This window comes from Podarcis liolepis (genome assembly GCF_965112155.1).
Source record: "Podarcis liolepis genome assembly, chromosome: 1".
Lineage (NCBI taxonomy): Eukaryota > Metazoa > Chordata > Lepidosauria > Squamata > Lacertidae > Podarcis > Podarcis liolepis.
The window spans coordinates 93,121,297-93,137,207 of record NC_139554.1 but is presented as its reverse complement, the minus strand read 5'-3'; the positions used below and the strand labels follow the sequence as shown (position 1 = coordinate 93,137,207).

Genomic DNA, 15,911 nt, shown 5'->3' with positions numbered 1-15,911 from the left:
TGGCCCTCCTTTCTTTTTGTTAGCCAAGGCAATCAGACTTTCTAATGGGTGCTTACCTGCTTTAAAGGTGTTGCACACAACTTTTATATAAAAGACCAAATACACAAATAGTATCTGTGTGGGAGAAACCCACTTATCCTTAAAATAGCAAATGAGCTCACAGAAGAATGATTATACTCTAGAACACCAAAGATACACACTTTTCTCAAAGTATCTACTCCATCTGTAGTCTTTTGGCTGTTATCCAACAGAGAAAGTCTTATAAAATGTATAATCTTACTGGAAGTCCCTGCCCAGATCATTAGTACTGCTGTTTGTCTTGGTTGTTATTTATTTGAGTTAATGCCGCAACCTATGAAATCTGAAGAGGTTTACAAAAGTGAAACGCAACAGGCAAGCTGGAGGCTTCAGTGGGACTTTGCACCTGATCAAATGAGCTGTTCTTTGAGCATGGTAGCTTACACAATTGTTTCCAGTGCAACTGCCCAATTGACCCCTGACTTGCTGCTGTTGTTCCTTTACCAGTGCTCCACTTGTCGCTCCTGCACAGGAGATACCCAGCGTTGCAGCAGTGGGTGTGTGGGGCTTCCTGTTTCCCTCCTCCCCAAAATATCCATTCAGTCTGCCCCAGAACAGATTTTGGGGGTGTGCGAGGAGCTGCAGGGGGAAAGGGAGGAGGAGGGGAGCCCCATGGTGCAAACAGAGGTTCGCTGTGCAAGCAGGTTGACACCTTGGATGCTGTCCCAGGAATTAATATGCACAAGTTTCTGAAATGGGATTATTGCATGCATCTATATTGGAATTGGTTTTACCTGTTTCAATTGTTTTTGTTTGTTTGTGTGTTTGCTGTCCTGGCCCTTTTTGGTAGGAAAGGTGGCTAAATAATAATAATAATAATAATAATAATAATAATAATAATAATAATAATAATAAATTTATACCCTGCCTATCTGGCTGGGTTTCCCCAGCCACTCTGGCCGGCTTCCAACAAAACACTAAAATGCAATAACCTGTTAAACATTAAAAGCTTCCCTAAACAGGGAGGGCTGCCTTCAGATGTCTTCTAAAAGTTTGGTAGCTATTTTTCTCTTTGACATCTGATGGGAGGGCGTTCCACAGGGCGGGTGCCACTACTGAGAAGGCCCTCTGCCTGGTTCCCTGTAACTTGGCTTCTCGTAGCGAGGGAACCGCCAGAAGTCCCTGGCGATGAGTATGGAGTCCTTGCTTTCAATTCTAGTCAATGGATTAGCCCATGGTCAAATGTTCCCTTAAGGCAAAAATGCCCAGTGCAGTTGGTAATTTAACTCTGTTGCATTGCGATGTCACTGGATAGAAAAAAGCAGGGCTAAATACTCCTCATCCCGTTCTCCTTGCACATAGCATGAAGTAAGCCAGTTTTAAATCAATAGCACAACATGAACAAAGAGAAATAATAATTTTATATTTTAGATAATATAATAATGTTGGGAACATTACAGCACAGATAGCCAACATGGTGCCCTACAGATGTTTGTTAATTTATCAAGAAAAAATCTTTAATTGCTTTATATTGAAAATGATTCAAAGCAGAAATATAATATATTAACAATCAAAAAGAGACATTTAAAAGCCTTTTTGTGTGTGGGTTACATAGTCCCCATTTCACCAAACAGCATGACCAGTGGTCAGGGTGATGGGAATTGTAATTCAGCAACATCTGGAGGGTACTGTGCTGGCTAGCTCTGCATTACAGATTCAACACATGCAAATCTGCAGAGCTCCAGTCTTTTTGTTGCAGAATACAAGCTATGATATTGTGGTTCCGTCACTCAGCTCTGAATGGCTGCATCTAAACATTTGAAAGACACTGATCTTGTTGAACTTTCTGCTTCACCAGTGCTGTGGAGTTAAATGGCATTGCTTCAGTCTTTGAATTTGCTCATATGCCACAGGAGAAATTCTCCAAGTGGCAGCTCAATTCTGTTCCCTCTTGTTGCTGTGATAGCAAAGTTTTGTGCCACAAAAGCTGTGGTGGCATGCAGAGCAGAGTAAGGGAACAGTCCTCTACTTCGAGTTCCTTGCTGGCACAAGGATGTACCGGTGTTAGGAAATGTCTTTGCAGGGACCTTTCTTTCCATCTTGAAAACCTCATTGCCCATTGCTTCTGTGATGTGAAGGGGATTTTCTCCTCTGCTTGAGTGGTAATGCCAATGGCTTTCAGTGCTTTTCCAGAGTGCGAGTCTAGCTCCTGGTCAGCAAGTGGAACTAGCATTCACTCTTCTTTCCAGTTGTCTCTATGCACAGAGTATCAGACTCTTAGAAGCATCAGTGATTCCATTCTCTTTGGCAATTACACTTTTAAGGGTGTGTTGATTTCTTTTGTTGAAACGGAACATAGCGTATTGCCTCTAAAGCTTCCTGTACCTTACAAACCCATGCACACGAAAGCTCATACCAAGAACTAACTTAGTTGGTCTTTAAGGTGCTACTGGAAGGAACTTTTTTATTTTGACTATGGCAGACCAACACGGCTACCTATCTGTAACTTACAAACCCAGTCTCACTTTCACGTGTACCATTCCAGTCTTTAAGATGTGCACCTGCCAAGTTGAAACAAAAGGACATGTAGAGAGGTTATCCTGGTGGCTGCCCCAAAATGGTGATACTCTCCTCCTTAGAGGCTCACAAGATTTCAAGTCTACAGCATTTTGCTTACTTAGACTGACTTTCAATGCCCTAAGTCAAAAAGATATGGGGCAGTAGTGGCTTTTTCTATTTAGTGTTTCATTATTCCCAAGCTTTCAAAAGGCAGGTTTGAAATGGAAATAAATAAATTAATAATGTTTATACAGTTTAGTGTTGTGTAAATATGCTAAACTAACAAGTAACAGTTGCAATTTATGACTCTGTTTCGGAAGAATTACTTCTGCCCATTTGCCTTTCTTGCTTTGCATTTCAAGTGATTTAATTCTATGGAAATAAATAGGACCAAATCAATTTAAAACATAGTGTCATGGTTTAATGAAGATGTATTTTGGTATAAAACCAAGTTCTCTATTCATCATGACTTTATTCTTTCATTGAGCTACATACCTTTGTAATACAGGTCTTTAAAACATGGACTGGCCAAATGGCTGGGACCACCCACCTGCCAGTTTCCTGATATCATAATGACATCAGTTCACTGATATCTCTTAAATTTCAAAGGAGGTTGCTGCTACCTCTGATCAGCTGATGGGAAGTTAGAGGGAGCCCCTGTGGAGTCTCTGCAGAAGTGGAAATGCTCCTAAAATAAAACAGTACGGTATAGGAATTTTACTGACATACTATTAAAAAATCTTACATGTAATAGAAGAACTTTCTTACTCTTTTATTACAGTGCTCATTTTTTATTTTTTATTGTAAAGATCAAGAAAACTGACTGGAAGATATTCTTGCCTGTAATTTTGTGCACTTGAAGCTCAGTGTATACAGAGGTTGATCATTCTCTTGAAACTTCTTTGGCGATAACTCGTAGCCGAGTAAGATTGTCTTCCATGAACATGGTCTTAACAGTGAGTCCGTAAGTGATTGTGGAGGCCAATCCTGGATCCATATGTCCTTTCACAGTGGGGAAGAAGAAGAAGAAGAAGACTGCTTTGTCCAGCTTTCAGTAGAACAGCTTGAGGCATGTTCTACAGAAAATATCTGATACCATTTTTATGAGGGAAATTCAAAATATAGACTCAGCCCCACAGCAGTATTGCTGCCATTGGTGGCCTGTTTTACCACTAAATATAGTTCCATTGATATCCAAAGAACTACCAGTAAATATAAAACTATTACCTATTGTAGCAAATAAAGTACCTATTTGAATAAAGGATTCTAGTGCTGAATACTTTCTCATCAGTGCTGCACAGGATCAAAAACTGAAAACTTTACATATGGCAGTATTACTTTACTGATATTTTTTGATGTAATCAGAAATGTTAAATAGAAGGAATTATAGCTTCAGATGGAGACTCCCAATAACCTATTAGGCATATTACTGCTGCATATTATTGGAGAAAAGGGAGAGAGAAAAATCTGGCTGGTATACCTCCGGGTATAGGGCGGTATATAAATTCTAATAACAATAACAATAAATAAAGTAGTAATGAGTAAAACGTATAAACACATATTTTTAGGAATGATATAATGAGAGAAAAATTTCCTGCCTGCTATTAACTCTTTTGGGGTTTTGAACAAGACAGAGAGTTATGTCCCAGCTCAGAGCAGAAGTTTTTATATTTGAGCAGTATGTTTACCATTGCTGTGAAAGGCTATACGACAGGATTTACTTGCAAAAGATGTGAACAGGCTTTTTGCATGGAAGACAAGACCAGTGCTTTTTTGGGGGGGGTACTCAAGGGTATGCAGTACTGGCAGCTCCCCCCCCCAATGTTAAAAGTGTGGCACTTACTGTAACAACTTCATAGTGAGTACCAACACCTTTTTTTCTTCTTTTAAAAAGACACTGGACAAAACTAGAGTAGTAATGTGTACTGATGCATTTAGATTCTGTGGCTGGGGCAGAGGTTTTTGTTATCGTATGTGGTGGATAATGATACGGCAGTATCATAAGCAATTATTGATATGACACTACGTATTCTCATCCAGCAAAGGATAATGACGCAGTTACATGACTGTATATGCAGCTGTCTTATGCTGAGTCAGAACATTAGGGCATCTTGCCTTGTTGTTGTCGTCGTCGTTTAGTCGTGTCTGACTCTTCGTGGCCCCATGGACCAGAGCACGCCAGGCACTCCTATCTTCCACTGCCTCCTGCAGTTTGGTCAAACTCATGCTGGTAGCTTCGAGAACACTGTCCAACCATCTCCCTCTGTCGTTCCCTTCTCCTTGTGCCCTTCATCTTTCCCAACATCAGGGTCTTTTCCAGGGAGTCTTCTCTTCTCATGAGGTGGCCAAAGTATTGGAGCCTCAGCTTCACGATCTGTCCTTCCAGTGAGCACCCAGGGCTGATTTCCTTCACAATGGAGGCATCTTGCCTAGCAGTGCCAATCCTTCAGAAAAATCTCACATTCTCAAAATTGGGTGATGAGGATCACATGACGATATGAAACGACTTTATAACAAATCCAACTGTTTCATCATCTTGCCCTGTGGTATATATTCTGTCCAACAACAGCTCTTCAAGGTTGCACGCTGAGACTTTTCCCAGCCAAGATCCATTTTTAACAGATAATGACTGAGCCTGGGACCTTCTCCCTGCAAGGCTTGTTCTGCTGTTGCTGAGCTATGATATCTCTGTGATTCTTAAAACCTTGTCAGATAAGTGGCCTGCTATATATTGTTTCATTGTACTGGCAGACTAAAATGGATCATTCCTGACAATGTTTCTGTTTGGGGCTATTATTAATCTGAACGTTACTTTTATAGAATCAGATCTAGTGGTAAAGAATTATTTCTTGCCTTGTAACCTAATTTGTTGTTTTGTAGATCTTTGCCCAAACTGGAACAGGACAGGCTGGTCTCCTTTGCATTGTTTGGTACTCTGGTTACTAGTTTGGTCTGAAGTGTTTGGTCCTTCAACCATTCATAATATCAAGCTGAGGACATACACATACAAAACCTGTGTATTCACGTTGAATCTAGGACTGGGTGATGAGAGTCATCTTGCCCTGCAGTATATATATGTGTGTCTGAATTGCTTTTAATTATGTATCTGATTTCTTCATAAGATAATTTCTAGCTCATTCTTCCTCACAGGGGAGGTCACAATAAAATAACACTTCGGTGAAACCAATTCACTTTTTAAAAGCAGAGAAAAATACAGCATGTCTTAAGAAACACCCAGAGAGGCACCACTTGGGCTCTTCACTGTCAATGACAATTCCCTAATGGGTTGTATCCAATTGTGCTCCTCTGCTGATTGAAGGCTCTTTGTTCCAGTGGAGATGCTAAGAGCTGATTTGCCACTCTCCATCTGTAGTATCCCTTACCCTCCGCTGGAAATCTGCAGAAGAAAGGGGGAAATTTCTAAAATCACTTGCCCTCATGGAATCTCTGCTGGATCAAGGAGCCCTCCATCAACAGAGGGACAAAATTGGACACAACCTTATGTCTCAATAGGTCAAGGGCCAATGATTATGCTTCAGCACTATAAATCCTTTTCTTTGATGTTTTCAGTTCCGTGGTTGTACAAAATATCAATTTCTCCTGATACTTCCTGCTTCCTTTCCTTTTGTAGAATCATCAACATGATCTTAAATGGATACTGGAAAATCTTTTGATATGTGACTTTCAAAACACTCATATATCTGTAGCTTTTAAATTGAATCTAATGGTTTTTATATTTTCCATAAATAGCCAGAATTCATTGTTAAAAATGGTGTGAGATGCATTGGAACTAGATGCAGAGCAGTGGAGTTGATCAGTGTAGAAGAGCTTGAAACTATGCAAGCACCATGGGTCAATTTGCAGGCAGCAGCATGACTACTTAGGACAGGAAAAAACTATTCATTGCATTTCCCACAGGTTTTTTTTTAATGGTAAGGAAAATTTATCAAATTGGATTCCATCCTTTCTACTACCTATCAAGACCTAGTAAAATATACTGATTTTTTAAAAAAGTTTGTAACTATTCTGTTTGTGAGACTGATATAGGATTTAAAGAATTTGGGACAGTTGCTGAATTGATGAGCATGCATGTTCTAAAAAATGTGATCATATTTTTAGAAAATAATAAACTGCAGGATTACTTAAGTAAGTTATATATAGTTTTTGAGAAGGAGGGAGAAGTCTTCTTTTAAGAGCCACTATTTTGTTCCAGGGAGCATATTAACCTACCAGAGCTAGTACATGGTGTATAATATCATGCATTTTGTCAAGGGTCAGTTTGTTTTGGAAACACTTCCTTTTGTAGATACATTCCAATTTTCCAGCTGACCTATTGCAGAATTCCATTACTTTTTAAGTTTCAGTGAAATGTCTCTTTAAACAAAGCTGGTTTTTTCCCCCTTATCTAAATAATTTGCCAATCACTTTTTTAAAGGTGCCTTCAGCTATCTTTATCTTTCATCTTTTAAATGTATAAATAAATTTGAGGGGCCCGCAATAATGTTTTTTAAAAAATCAATCCCAGTTTGAATTGTGTGGTCTTGCCTTTGCCATCTGAATGTACCTTTCTTGCAAGAACATCGCTGTAAATTATTGCTGGGAAATATAGTTGCTTTCTTGATTTCCACCATGTGTATAGTCAAGCATAAGGTGCTGGTGTACACTAGTAGCCATCTTGGATAGCCTTGCATAAGCACTGGCAGTATCCATAAACAGAGACAATGCCTGACTTCTCAGACTTGGCGTTGATGAACGCTTTACTAGAGTTTCATGAAGTTTCTGACAAGGCTTGTGGTGAAGTTTCTGACAAAGCTTGTGGTGATAGGGAGGTGAGTTAGTGCTTAAATTAGCAGCACATTCTGCATGAAGGTCTCTGCCTAACCCAGTATTATTTAAAACTGCTAGGGCCAAGGAAATCGTTAGTATGAAGTGACTTTTTTCAGAAAATATATTTAAGTGCAATTCTCTCATTGCCTGTCTAGTCCTTTAATAATTAAAGCAATTGAACGGCAGCAAGGCATATTTCTTCAGCCTTTGACTGATTCGGGAAAGGGCAATTTCACGAAAATGTCAATCTACAGACTCATTTTCCATATATAGTTAATGTGTGCATCATTTTAAAGATAATTTTCCAAAGTTTAATTATCTGGCAACGGTTTTTCAAAATAGCATGTTACACATGTGTAGAACAGATTTTACATATGAGAAGTTTGACACGCAAGCTGATTCAGAATTTATCTATTTTTACCTATCTAATCTTCATTTAAAGATCTATCCAAGAAAACAGACAATAATGTAATGATCCTTTATTGACAGCTTGTCTCATTTGGTAAATTGAGAAGAAATTTTGTTAGGAATAAAATCAGATGAGTTAAGGATGATAAAAGTTGGTTTAGCATGTTATGTTGCTCACAAAAACACACCCCTCTCCCACAAATGAAAAGAAAAATCTAAGCGGACTTCTACTCACCCAGTGAGACTTCATGTCCTCCTTGTGGACTTTCCATAGGCATCAGGTTGACTGCTGTGAGAGCAGAATGCCAGAGTAACTAGGCCTTGAGTGTGACCCAGCAGAACTCTCCCTTACATTCTTATGCTATGTTTGTCCTTGGGGGCATGGAAGAGGAGAGGAAATGGAAGTTTCAGTGTGCAACCAAAAGTCCTTGCACCAGCAGAAGCACCTTGTTAGCTACTGCCCCATGTTTTGAATCAAGGTGCAGTTTGGAAAATGTCAAGCTAAAAAAATTAAATGGTGCATCCATCTTGCAAGCATAAATCTGTTTTTTCTACCTGAACTGCTCCAGATCCAAACCTAAGGAAGCAGTGAATCTTTTGCACTCTAAAATTCTATTCCCAGTTTGGAATCTTTTTGCAAAAAGTGTCAGATTTTGAGACTTTATGAGTAGTTGGCATGTATTTGTTGAGGGATGCACTTCTTATCCTTTTTCTAGGGAGAGATTTACAAAGACCCTGTAATCAGATTATTGTGAAATTATTCTTATTATGGTGATTCATGGTTTTTTTTTACAAACAAGTTAGAGTGACTCACAGCACCTTTAAAATTATAGAACAAAGTATCACAAAAAACACAAATAACCCATAAAAATAGTAAAAGTGTTCATCAGCATGCCTTACATTTCCCATGTATGTATCCATAAATACCCAAATATTGTCAGTGAAGCTTGAGTGTGGGGCTGTGTTTTTAAACACTCTGCCTATTAGCTCTATTGTATTGTTTACTTTTTTCTTTTATTGTATCATTCTTTAAAAATCGTTTTTCTTCTTCTGTTTGTCTTTTTTGAGGTGTAACTGTCTACTTATGTAACAAAAATGAAATAAATGGTAAATACTCTGCTAATTGAGTTTTGTTTTTTGTTTTTGTATTTGCAGGTTAATTGCACTTAAGAATGAACATTGAAGATAAGCTGGGAGGATTGTTTCTTAAATGTGGTAGCATAGAGCAAATGCCGTCATCCAGGGATATGGTTGGAATGGGTGCAGCATCTGACCAGTCGGCAGTTCCTGTGGAACGGCAGGAAGCAGTGCTTCAAGACCGGGCTATGGCGCACCAGGAAATCCTTTCTGCAGAAGAAGTGCTACAGGAAAGTGAACTTCGACAGCAAGAAATGATCCCACACGATGAACTCATGGTCCACGAAGAGACGGTGAAAAATGATGATGAGATGGAGGGGCAAGACAGGCTTCCTCAAGGGCTTCAGTATGCAGTCAATGTCCCTGTAAGCAATTTATTTATCAGGGCTTGCATTTAAAAGTTGAGCAAATCATATCAAAAGGTCTACTTAAAAAAAAAAAAGTATGGCAGGAACAACCAAATGAAAACTAAAATAAAAGTAGTTCATTACTCTGAGAAAAAACAATTGGAGGTGTTTTTTTTGTTTTTTTTAACAAGAACAACAAAATGCTATAAATCCCATGGCTTGTTTTCATCTCTGGTGCTGTTTGCACAGTTAAGGAGGCAATAAGATATTGACTTACAGTGTGGGCTAGGAATAGAGCCCATGGCTAAATTATAAGCCCCTGGTTCCATTAATTCTTCCTCTGTAAAAAACAGTATAGTCATAATAGATGTATTTGCCATCAGCATGGGTGGGGGGAGTTATGCGCAATGGACTGCTTTTGCATAACAATATTAACCTTTCTAAAAATCTTGGGAATCTTTGATGCTGTGAACCAACCACTGTTTATTTAGTAACACGTTCTCATGTTTTAATACACATTTTACACACTTTTTAAATATATATCTTACATAGTGCTCATTTGACTTTAAGTGTCTGCATTCTTCCTGCACAGGAGATAAGGACTTGAAAATGCTTCTGCTATATTCAAAGAAATAGTATGTTGTTGTGGTTCCTGCACTTCTAACACAGTATAGTATTGGTATTTAATGATGTGCATTGAAAAGCAGTGTAGTTTACACAGTTAATTCTCTGTGTGTGAGGAATAGCTTCTTAGATTTCAGCTGGGTTAAAATACGGTTTTACGTTGATGGTGCTTTGTTGTAAGAAAGTAACAGGAACTTTAGAAAATAATGAGATTCTTTCAAACTGTTAACAGAATAAAATAATAAATTATCACTGTAGTGGAAGACTTTCAAGCCTTGAAAATCAATCGGCAACTCGGTTTACATCAGGTGTTTGTTTTTTTGGTCTGATTCTATAACAGAATCTTGTTGCTGAAAGTACAGTTCGCAACCTTAGGGGAGAAAACTGAGGTGACAGAAGCTGCCTGTGTTTGAACATGGAACAGCTCTAGTGACAAAAAACAAGGGGGTTAGGTGGGTGTCTGACTTTCACAGCATATGCAGGATACTTGTGGTACACTGTCCTGCTCCAAGAGCTTTTGTTCCTAGCTGACCCTGTGATCTTGCCTGGCAGAAAACTGTTTGAAGGGAAGCAGGGAAGTAAGCTTTGGGGTAGGGAAAGGTTCCTGATTCCTCATCCACATGCCCCTTTGAAGGATGGCCCCTTCAAATAGGTTTGATATCATCATGGTAGCTTTCTGTTCTACTGGCAGAAATGAATGTTTGATTCACAGCAGGAAGAGACCAGAATTTAAAAGAAGGGTTGAAATTATCATAGTAGCTCTTTGGCAAAAATGAGGGTTTGGCTTAGAACAGTGAAACTGTGGTTCAAATGCCAACATAACCATATCTTAAATTATAAAGTGTTTTTGTCAGGTGAAATTTCTTTGTTAAATGTTAAATTATATGTGGCATGTAATCCAAGCTTCTGTGCTTGAAGGTATGAAAGGAGTACCATATTGGAATACTCGCCACAAATAGGACTTTTTAAAATAGCCTTTCCCCCTCTTCCCCAAAACAGTACGAAGGGTATAAAGTAATTCCAGGTGTATTACTATTTTTGAAAGAATTTGTTAAAATGTGTCTTATATGTAATTATATGTGTCATATGTAATTAATATTATCTGATGCTGGCACTTCGTATCCTAGCAGATCAGCGTAAAACAAGAAATTACATTTACTGATGTAGCAGAGCAGCAGAAAAGGGACAAAAAGCTAATACGAGAGGGTTTAGATATGCAAAAGAAGAAGAAAAGGAAACAGCGTTCACCAGCAAAGGTAAGACATTTAATTTGAACCTTGAAGGCAACTGGAGATTTTCCTTGAATTTGCAATTGGAAATGATAGTATTTGGAAACCATAGATTCAGCCACCTACCGTATTTTTCGCCCCATAGGACGCACCGGCCCATAGGACGCACCTAGTTTTTTGGGGGGAAATAAAGGGGGGGGAAATTTATCCCCCCCCAGGTGCGCTGTGCTAAGCCTGAAGTTTGGGGCATGCGGAGCTCAGCGCGCCCCAAGCTTCTGGGTGCTGGCAAGGTCTCCGCTAGCCGTGGGAGAGCCGAGCGACTTCACGCGGCTCTCCCACGGCTAGCGGAGTGCTGCGCTAATCCCGAAGCTTGGGGCGTGCGGAGCTCAGCGCACCCCAAGCTTCTGGGTGCCGGCAAGGTCTCTGCTAGCCGTGGGAGAGCCGCGCGGCTCTCCCAGGGCTAGCGGAGCGCTGCGCTAATCCCGAAGCTTGGGGCGTGCGGAGCTCAGCGCGCCCCAAGCTTCTGGGTGCAGGCAGGCTCTCCGCTAGCCCTGGGAGAGCTGGGTCTCCCAGGGCTAGCGGATAGCTTCCTGAAGCCTGGAGAGCGAGAGGGGTCGGTGCGCACCGACCCCTCTCGCTCTCCAGACTTTAGCGAAAGCCTGCATTCGCCCCATAGGACGCACACACATTTCCCCTTCATTTTTGGAGGGGGAAAAGTGTGTCTTATAGGGCAAAAAATACGGTAACTTTAATCTCAAAGCTAAGCCACAATATATTCATAGCTTGTTTCTTTGAAATTCTTTTCACAGCATGAATATTTGACATACTTTAACATCTGTTTCCCAGGCATCTCCTTCTCTAAATATTATCTTTTGATGAGTGTGTAGTTTTAAGGACCACTTATCAATTACGGAGACTTTTTAGATTAATAATAATATTGGGCTTATTTAAATATCATAGTGTTTTTCTAACAACTTTGTTATTAATCAGACAGGTGCACAAGGGTTGAAATTGATTACTGCATGCACCTGAAATTAAATGAATGCCTTCCATTCACAGGCTTCTAATTTCAAATGAGCCATTTTAATCTAAAGTTCAGTTTTCAGAGTTGCACATCTTGAATTTCCTCTCAGGAAGTGCAGCAAAAATGCTATGCATGGATTTTGAAGCATAAAATATGAAGCATTTGAATATATTTTTATTCAGCTTCCTGCTGTACAATTGACACTTGCAAATTCAAACTGAGTACTTGCCCACTGCAGTTTTATTCTTGTTTTCATTTGCAATTCCTGAAGTTTGGTGAAAACTAATGGGAAGCACTGACTGGAAGCTATTTTCATGTACTTGTCTCAGTCATAGTTTGAGAACCCCTTTTTTCCTTTATTTCGTTGTAGAGGTTGTCCTTCCAATCTTCCTAATATTGTATAGTAAGAGATCACAAATTGACCAGAGAGATTGAGAGCAGGTTGGGTACTGGAGGGTCATTTCCTAGTATCGACTTTGAAGACTATAGCTACCTAGAGCATGCACATTATATACACTCCCCTGAGGAAATGAGGTATTAGAAGGGCCCAATCTTAAGTGTTTGAATGTGCAAAACTAGGTATAAATCAAGTTCATAGTTGCATATCAAGAAAGGCAATATTTCTTTTGGAAGCAAGTATAATTAATGGTGTATTTTCTTTTCTGTGAAAAGAAAGTCAAACCAACCTACTATAATGCGTTTAGCAACTGTGTCGTTCCCCCCCCCCCGCAAGGCACATGATGGTGAATGCCAATTGTATAAGGCACCCAAATACCCTAGAACCAACAGGATCTATCAAAACAAGTGTTTTCTGCTGCTGTTTCTGAATCTTACTGATTAGGGATACCTGAAGAAAGATGGGCTTTCTTCCATGCAAAGAATCATTTGCAGGGACACCTTTAAAAGGATTACACTCACTTAGAACAAACTCTGAAGAACTGCACCAATTTAATGTACCCAAAGGGGCTTTAGGCTTGTGCTTCTTGAACAGCAGTTCTTTGCTGTTAAAATGGAGGGAACAAAAGCAGCTTGTGATATAGCCGTGGGGTGGGTAAAAAAGCCCATGGGAACATTTAAAGTAGCTACGAATTGTTTATCTTTAGAATTTTAGATGCATAATTGTACAGAACAGATTTATTAAAAGTCACAACATACTACTGAAACATGCTTTAACAGTGTCATGTGTTGGCTTTGTTCACGTCACAGTATTTAGCTTAGCACAAATGTGGGAGCCTGTGGGTTCCAGGAGAGGAGATTCTCTCTGTTTTGCTTCTCCCTGATCATTTTGCTGCTGTGTCACCCAGACCAAAGCCATAGGTGGGCTTAGCATGTTGTCTAAAGCTGGGCTCATGGTTTACTTCTCCCAGACAAATACTGAACTATAACCTATAGAACAAGCCTTGGCTACAGCTCATAGTTAGTCTGCAGAGGCCTCAGCCACACCCCTGGATTTGGACTGCACACTAAGATAAACTATAGTTTAGCTCAGTGTGATGCAGTAAAAAAATGACCAGGGAGGAGTGACGCAAGATTTTCTGTTACTGTTGAGCCATGGTTTTGACTTAGCATGACATGCAAATTGCGCTGTTGTAATGGTTTATTGAGACTGAAAAATATTAAGGTTATCCTTAACCTTCTGCTGAGATGGAAGAGATAAAGTACACAATTATCATTTCACTAACACATGTAAGTAATATTACCAAACTACAAGTCCTGTCACCAGTACGCTTGTACAAAAAAAGAATTCCAGTTGCTGGATGTACTCCATGTCTTGAGAAATAAAATGGATATAACTTGAGTGCCTCTAGATTTTATAGCTTTCTTTTCTTGTCCAACTAGTAGATTAAAGACTGATTTATAGTGCTACCATTTGAGAAGATAGTGGTCCTGTTTGTACACCAATGGTTTAGCATGATGGGAGCGAATGTCATCCACTCTCAGGCTTGCATGCTCCCTCCCATCCCCTCTTCTCCTGCTGAATAGCTAAATGTAGAAACTTCTACTTCAGCTTTTTGTTAACTGCAGCTTCCTATGTTGTCCGAATTGGAATATGTGGTTTTAACATATGGTAACTGAAACAATGGTTAGTTTTGGGACCAGCCAACTTCATAATCCATGGTTTGAAATCAGCTAGTTCTGAAATCTGCCATATTTAGTGTGAAACCACAATTTGTGGTCTGATGACACAGGAAGGTGCAGTTAACTAAGAGCAGAAATAAAGTTTCTGAACCCGTCCTGTCTGCCATGTTAGAGAAAGATGGGGACACAGGCAAGCCTGGGAGGATAGGCTTGCTCATGTCACAGTTAACCGTATTTTGAGTGACAGCCAAACATGATCAAAAATATTCTGACTTGCTCTACTGAGAATAAATTTCTAGCACAGGCTTCCTCAACTTCAGCCCTCCAGATGTTTTGAGACTACAATTCCCATCATCCCTGACCACTTGTCCTGCTAGCTAGGGATCATGGGAGTTGTAGCCAAACACATCTGGAGGGCCGAGGTTGAGGAAGCCTGTTCTAGCACTTCTTTGGATGTATTATGTGTATTATATATCACAAATCTAGAAAAGCTAAGGTTCAGTTAGGTCAACTAAAAGATAGTCAATTGATATCTATGTCTACAGTCTTCCTATTTTGCATTGTGGTTTTGCCTAAAAGCGTTTCATTTCCTCCATTACGTATTCATATGAATTTTGTAATATTGTTGAGAAATTAATGTGAGACTGAATTTTGCCCCTTTAAAAATAGATCCTTACAATAAATGAGGATGGATCACTTGGTCTGAAAACTACCAAATCTCACATTTGTGAGCATTGTCATGCTGCCTTTAGAACCAACTACCATTTACAAAGGCATGTCTTCATTCATACAGGTACTGCTTGAATTTAAGTTGTATTTTATATTATCTAAAAATGGTTGGATCTTTAATAATGCACTGAATCATGAAAAATGATGCAAACTTTATATTCCAAAGTGCAGGAAATGTGGCATCTAAGCTTAGGTATTCCATGCACCAAAGTGTCAAAAAATACCAGAAAAGAATTAGTGTCATTTCTGTTAATTTGAGATTTACTGTGTTGCTTTGCTTTCTGTACAAGGATGGGTTGGTAAGTCACCCAATTTCCAGTTTTGTCTTGTTCATAGCATAGTCTCTGGGTTCTTATTTTACCAGTGATGGAACTCTAGTTGGAATAGATGAAAGAGTTTTACAGTACCTTAGATGACAGCATCCTGCCTGATTTTGCTCATGAGCTGCACTCCTCTGTTAGCAGCAGGCTCGCCGAATTAATAGCCTTTTTCTTTTTAGCCCAGGTAGTTTAGTCAGACTTTTTTATACTAAAATATTTTGGAATTCATTCATATGCTGGATTCCAATAGCCGACTATTTTATTTCTCAGCAGAATCTGTTAGAAACAAATGTTTGTAGCTTTTAACTTACAGATGTGGAATTATATTGTTTAAGGTGAAAAACCATTTCAGTGCAGTCAGTGCGAGATGCGTTTCATTCAGAAGTACCTGCTACAGAGACATGAGAAGATTCATACTGGTGAGTATAGTGCCTTGAGTTTCTTTTTACTGGTGTGTTTAAAGAACTGTTTCCGAAACATGGCCAAGTATTGGGTGATTATGCAGCTTCTGTTTTAACGTGCCGTTTAAGAAACTCTAGAAGAGAATTTAGGTGTTTGCTTTAGCCTTGCCTCTTTCCTCCCTTGCCCCCAAGAAGGTACTGACAGCTGA

The 15,911-nt window shown here is 39.4% G+C and overlaps 1 protein-coding gene and 1 long non-coding RNA gene across 8 annotated transcripts in view; one reads left to right on the top strand and one right to left on the bottom strand.

Annotated features, from left to right (window-relative positions):
- The window catches only part of ZNF148 (zinc finger protein 148), a 36,270-nt gene that overhangs the window by 7,791 nt on the left and 12,568 nt on the right, over positions 1-15,911 (top strand). The window contains exons 1-5 of one of the 7 annotated variants that reach the window (XM_083489367.1): positions 8,092-8,291; positions 8,968-9,314; positions 11,051-11,176; positions 14,922-15,045; positions 15,637-15,720. In XM_083489367.1, coding sequence (XP_083345493.1) covers positions 8,985-9,314; positions 11,051-11,176; positions 14,922-15,045; positions 15,637-15,720 — 664 coding nt within the window. In that variant the 5' untranslated portion in view covers positions 8,092-8,291; positions 8,968-8,984. Of the gene's footprint in view, positions 1-8,091; positions 8,292-8,967; positions 9,315-11,047; positions 11,177-14,921; positions 15,046-15,636; positions 15,721-15,911 lie in introns of those variants that run through there. The other 6 variants (XM_083489365.1, XM_083489366.1, XM_083489364.1 and 3 more) reach the window with 6 other exon arrangements.
- LOC310701339 lies at positions 1,421-2,979 on the bottom strand. The gene is made up of 2 exons (XR_014523015.1): positions 2,515-2,979; positions 1,421-2,393 (listed from the first exon to the last, which is right to left on the bottom strand). It is a non-coding gene; the product is annotated as an uncharacterized lncRNA (long non-coding RNA).